Source organism: Pygoscelis adeliae, unplaced genomic scaffold (genome assembly GCF_000699105.1).
Source record: "Pygoscelis adeliae isolate BGI_AS28 unplaced genomic scaffold, ASM69910v1 Scaffold267, whole genome shotgun sequence".
NCBI lineage: Eukaryota > Metazoa > Chordata > Aves > Sphenisciformes > Spheniscidae > Pygoscelis > Pygoscelis adeliae.
The window spans coordinates 29,798-35,883 of record NW_008825150.1 but is presented as its reverse complement, the minus strand read 5'-3'; the positions used below and the strand labels follow the sequence as shown (position 1 = coordinate 35,883).

General features: G+C 40.5%; 2 protein-coding genes across 2 annotated transcripts in view; both read left to right on the top strand.

Annotated features, from left to right (window-relative positions):
- SLC26A4 (solute carrier family 26 (anion exchanger), member 4) overlaps positions 1–2,325 on the top strand; it is a 26,511-nt gene extending 24,186 nt beyond the window's left edge. Inside the window, exons 19-20 of the mRNA XM_009328366.1 lie at positions 533–616; positions 2,302–2,325. Coding sequence (XP_009326641.1) covers positions 533–616; positions 2,302–2,325 — 108 coding nt within the window. The remainder of the gene's footprint in view (positions 1–532; positions 617–2,301) is intronic.
- Positions 2,326–3,911: 1,586 nt separating this feature from the next.
- The window catches only part of CBLL1 (Cbl proto-oncogene-like 1, E3 ubiquitin protein ligase), a 9,626-nt gene continuing 7,451 nt past the window's right edge, over positions 3,912–6,086 (top strand). Inside the window, exon 1 of the mRNA XM_009328365.1 lies at positions 3,912–4,002. Coding sequence (XP_009326640.1) covers positions 3,912–4,002 — 91 coding nt within the window. The remainder of the gene's footprint in view (positions 4,003–6,086) is intronic.

Sequence of the window (6,086 nt, the reverse complement as noted above, 5' to 3'; positions counted from 1 at the left end):
TTTCTCTGTGCCTTTCCTAGTTGTATTCTGTTTTTTGAGATAACCAGAACACTCTGTAGCATTTAAAGCTGTGGGCCCACATTAGGAAAATGGCCTTATAATGTTCCCCTGTCTTTTCACCACAATTCCTTCCCTAGCAATCACTATTACAGTATTATGAATAAATAGCAATTAAAATTAATCTGACTGATAACTAACTAGGACGGGACCCTTATTTTTTGATAATTTTTGCATACTACTGTCTTATAGTAGAGATTAACATTTTGACAAAGGTGTACAGCAGCTTAGAGATAGATTCTGCTTTTATTATTTTTACAAAGCTATAACTAGTCATATGAGGAGAGGCAGGACCATAAGCTTTTCAACATTTAAGTTCCTCTCAGCTAAACTAAATCAACAGTGTTGTCTAGGAACAGTAAACAACAGACTCCTGTAAGTTGTGGAAGTTATCTTACGGTACTTCAGAGTAATAAATCAATTTCAATGATACGGATAACGCGTAGCTCATCATGTTTCTTCTATTTCTGCCAAGATTTCGCTCATGCAGGAGTCTAAAGAACCCATGGAATTCACAGAAGCAAGCCGGCCTGATGATGAACTTGATGTTCAGGAAGAGGTACACACTTCAGAACTGAATGTGTCTATTATTTACAGAATACTGCTGGCTTTATTCCTTTGCCTGTAGCATTGAGTCATGCTGTGAGAGTATGGCGGATGAACTGAGCCCTCAACAGTTTCCTTCTCCATAAATAAATACCCTCCCTGGGTACCTGAATGTCAGTGCTTAGTGGAGGAGGTCAAGTTTTTCTTGAGATGTAGTAGATTATATGTGCAGAAGCATCTCCTGATCTCTGTCGCTTTAGGACTACTTTTGCCTTACACGGGCTTATAAATAGATCTAAAGACAAGTTAGGTACCTAAAAGAAGACTTGATAAGGCTTGAGGCACCTGCATCCAAAATTATGGTCAACCTCCCCCTCTCATTCCTCCTTTTAACACAACAGACACCTTCTTGCACAATCTGAACATTTTACAGGAAGCTGCAGCAAAGCAGTGTATTGAACGTAACTAACATGCAACAATACAAGTCCATTAAAGCAATACCATGGTATTGTGTATTTACAGAATACTGCCAGAAAGTAAAGTAGCACTTACTGCTAAAATAATGGTGCAGCGCGCAGGCCACTTACTCAGAAAACAGGAGATTGGGCTAAGTGCCCTTTTATAGCCTGAGGTGGATTAAACTAGTGATGCATCAATACCTTGGAAGCATTACAACACTCCATGTAGGTAAAGGCATGATTATTATGTGTTCCTCCTATTATGCTACTGTGGTACTAGTCAGAACTCCATTCTTAATTCCCGATCTAAAATGGGGTAGTGCCCTGTGCTTGGCCTCTCTGCTCCAGCAGCAGGAGTGGGAAGGGGCTGGTGGCTGGCGGTTCTGTGACCCTTCTCTGTGTCACGCTGTAGCAAAATGCTGCAGCAAGGTTGCTGTGCGTGTGGGATGTAGAGGTCCCTGGAGGCAAGTAGGTAAGAGGAGGTTGTGGCTGGGTAGAGGTTCTCAGCATCTCCCTGCTTTGTAGTTTCTACCACAGCATGAAGTCCCGTAGGAAAAGGTAAGGTCAGCTTGGAAGGCAGATTGGTGAGAGGAGAAACTGAGACCCTAAGCAAAAGCCTCTCAAGCTTCATCAGGGCTTGGTAAATAGATTGTGATACTTGGTACTCCTGATTCACCCCCTCCTTTTTTGGTTGGTACGAATATTGCAAGAGACCCAAATATTATTCCTTATCACTAATACGGGGAGAAGCACTTTCCACTCCCCTGTAAGTCACAGTGCAGAAAGGAATGAAGGATTGAAAAAGCTAGAAAGACACCATGATTCTGTAACAGAAGCATTTGGGACTGGCAGGCCAAAGAGATTTGAATTCTGATTTCTATCCACAGGATTGGTTAGATATTTGTATTATTCTCATTAAATAAGAAGCCAGACACAAAACTACCGATCCAAGGTCAGAGTGTTCCGAGAGGCTTCTGTCCTCCACCTTTATAGCCACATTTTGAAGGTGAGAGCTAGTAACCTTCAGACCTGCAGCTTCCTGACTGAATTGTCCGATGTAGACACAAGTCAGAGGGCAGCTGCCTCAGAACAGTTACTTTCTCTGTACTTTCACTGAGGCCAGGTTGAACTTGGTAGTTTTTAGTTAACACATACACAAACATTTTCTTTTTCCAAGCGGTGTGTACTCAGAACTAACCATGGCCTGTTTCTCTCCACCTTCTGAAAACCATTTCACTAGGCTATGCGCAGACTTGCTTCATGAAGATGGACTGCTGGTACTGTCTTACCTGTGAACTCACAGCAATATTTATGCACCGGTACTATATACGCGTTTTCTGCAATGAAACCAATCTTTGCACTTGAAGAAAACTCTGATTGATTGTCTGAATGATACAGATCTCTAGAAATCTCCAAATTTTAGCTAACGTTATCCCAGAAATATTCTGGACCTGATTCAGCAAGCACTTTTTGGTACGATATATTGATAAAAAAAAATCAGAAGACTATTACGAAAGAGGTACTCAGTTTTGGGACTAGTCAGGCAGAAGGTGCGTTACACTGTTTCATCAGTGTGTACAGGATGAAAAGCTGCTTTGTGCTCTGCCCAGGAGAGTTGAAGAGGCCAAAATCTTGGGATGGCAGGCCTTTTGTTCTGTATTTGCACAATGCCTAGCAGGAGTTCTAGCTGGCCAAGGCTTTGCAATTCTAGAACACTGGTGGGAGCATACGTGCTGACAAGTCTTGAAAAATGTACCGTGATCATTTTTTCCAAGCAATTCCTTAGATTGCTGCAGGTTGTTAGGTAACTGAAATAGGTGAAACAGTCACATGAACAGAAAATGGCACTGAACTACTATAAAACTTCAAACAGGATAAGTTTCAATAGAAAAGACCCTTGGATATGAGTTCATCAGTTCTGTATTAATCCCATTGTAGCAAATCATGCACTACTATTAATGATCGTCCCTAAAATGAAGTATACACAGAAGATCATTTTGGCTAGGTTACGCATCTTTCATCAAGAGGCAGATCATGACATAAATTAGATTAACGAAAACTTTAGTCCCCAAGTACTTAGTGGAATCTGTAGAACAGGCTGCTACTGAGTGCAAACAAGTCAGAATGTGACCTAGTATAGAGGTTTGGGGCTTTTTTAAAAATGGAATATAGGAGTTTATTTAGTTTAATGAATATATTTTTATATAGCGTATTTTTTCTTTTAATATTCTACATCAGACTGCTGCTGTTCTTTTACATTTGATAGTCCATAATGCACAAGTGCAATAATTTACAAAAGATAAAGGATTTGATGCGCAAAACTTTAATCCTTACTTTAGGACTATATAAAATAGATACGTAGCAAATCAATTGTTCTTACTTTTCATGAAGACGAAACGTGTTTTGATGGAAAACAGACCGCTACTTTAAATTTTTTAGCACTACATTAATTTTTTAAATGGAAAAAAACCTCTGTATGATGAAGGAACTGATAATAACAGAAGTGTAAGAAATGTCCAGGTATAAAATCCCTTTTAAGTTTCACAATGTGGGCTAATTAGCTTCAGTATGTTCACATATTTATGTCTCCTTATTTGATTACATCAGAGAAATCTTCCTATATCACACTGCACAGGGAAGATTTTTGCTGCAAGTAATGTTAGCGGAAAATCTAAGGTGAAAAGCTAAGCACTAAATAAATTATTCTGTCCTAAAGACCTGAGTGAACGCCATCAAAATCAGTGAAAAAAATCCTCTAACCATCAGTCAGTTGGACAGTATCTCACACAGTAGGTAACATCACCAGACCGACATCTTTATTCTCTAATTAAGGCAGAAATTTCAGTCCTCATGACAGTCAGTGAAGTTTCTCATTTCAAATGCAATACAGGCTTGAACTTAGATGATATTGATGTTCCAGTCCAAGCCAGCAAAAACGCAGGTTTGTATTTACAAAGAGACATACGCCATTTGTGTGTCAGATTGGCATCTCCACAAGCTGAGAATTAGGCACGTGTTTAAGCGGCAAATCAGACTGATCTGCACCTCCTCAGACGGAAGTATTAATTTCTGTTTACACTAATGCTTAGGCTCAGGCTGTGATTTGACAATTCCCGCTTTTAGCGCTACCTGTCCTCGTTCTCTCCCCTTCCATTCGCCAGCCTAACGCAGGAGGCTGGCACTTCTGCCCACGTTACTGACAAAACTTTTCCTATCAGGCCATGGCCCCAGTGTACATTAATCTGAATATAAGCCACTGTTGCCAGTGCATGCAGCACACAGTGATGGAGGACAAGGCCAGCAACATCTTTCTCAGAAGCTGTATTGCTTTTCTAAAGTGGATGTACATTTTATGTAGAAAGGAAAATAAAATATTCTACCTGGGACTGATAAGTGAGGTTTCAGCTAATTTTTACGCAGAACACATACTATGGAAAAGATGGCATAAAAAATGATAGCAGTGAAATTTTTTCTTCCTCAAGAGAACATCTGCACTGTGAAGTTTGAGTATAGATTCTTACCTGACAGAAATGCGGGTTTACGTTATTTTTTGAACCTTCTCTAGTTCTTGTCCATACAGGTATTTAAAAAAAGCAATTAAATCATAGAATCATAGAATAGTTTGGGTTGGAAGGGACCTCTAAAGGTCATCTAGTCCAACCCCCCTGCCGTCTTCCAGTTTCCTTTCCAAATGATGACATTTCAGCTGGAATTAATTGTGCTAAAATATGATGCAATGCACTTATTCTTGGCCTGCACATTTCTTCAAGCCATGGTTGTATTTGTTCTTAATTTAACTGGCACAAAATATTCGACTTTTCCTCAAAAATAGCATTGCACACAAAGCTTACAGTTACACAGAACGGTAAGAGGTAACATGCAGAAGGCATTCAAATACCTTTCTCAGTGGGCCGGGGGGTACGTGCTTCTATGTATCCATCAAAACGAAGGATACCAAAATAATGGATTTTGTAATGAAGCTAAAATTCTACATAATTTTGTACTAATTCAAACATCCGTAAGTAATGCAACTAGACATGCTTATCTTTTTCCAGTAGAATGAAGTGATATTTTTGTATGCACTTTGAGTACTCTGTCTTTGCATGTCAGGTATTAAATTTGGAGATATATTTTAAGTTTTTTACCCTTTTAAAAAGCTGCATTTTAAAAGCAATTGTATTAACTAACTAGAAAATAAAAGTTGTGCATACTGAAAACATGCTGCATGCCTCCGCATGTTTGGTTTGGTTTTTTTTTTTTAAACTCCTCTCTTTGTGAATTCTTATTATGGGGAGATAAAGCATACAACGCAGGGATCAGCGTCACACTTCCCTTGGGTCTGCCTTTTGAGGAACAACAGAGAGAAAAGGGGAAACCTGTTCTCTCTGCCTTGCAGGGATAAGACAAGAAACATTAGGCTTAAATGGCAGCTTTTATATGTTAAGGCTATAATGAGAAACATTGTCTGTAGGGACACAAGATCCCCATCCGGGAGACTTCTAGTGAGGCAGTCACCGATCTGAAGCGTTTGGCGTAGAGCTGCCCCTACCTTAGGGCTGTGGGAGGACTGCTTGAGGCCACTGTCTACCCTATCACCTATGATTTACTTGTATTTATATTTTCTTCCTTTCTTCAGTGCTATAGAAGCACTCTATAAAGATAGTATCCCACTGAACTACGCAGGATTTACAAAATGCTAAGTTTATGGAAATTACACACAGTAGTCTCTTGAGGTAGTGAGCTCTATTGCCGTGAAGCTTCGAGATCCACCGGTCCTGCAGGCCCGACTGTCAGGAATCTGCCGATTCCACGGTAAACCTTAAGGCTGACCGCTAGCAGCCGAGAGAGCCCAGCGTGGTTCCAGATTTGTCCGATTCTTGGAAGCCCGCGCCATATAAACCACCCTCCCACTGAGCCCGCAGGCAGGGGTCACGGCTCCTGAACAGAAAGGCCCCTCCCCTTTTTAATTTCACCCTCTCCAAGAAGCCACAGGGTCACGCCTCCTGTTTCCAGCTACTCTTCCCC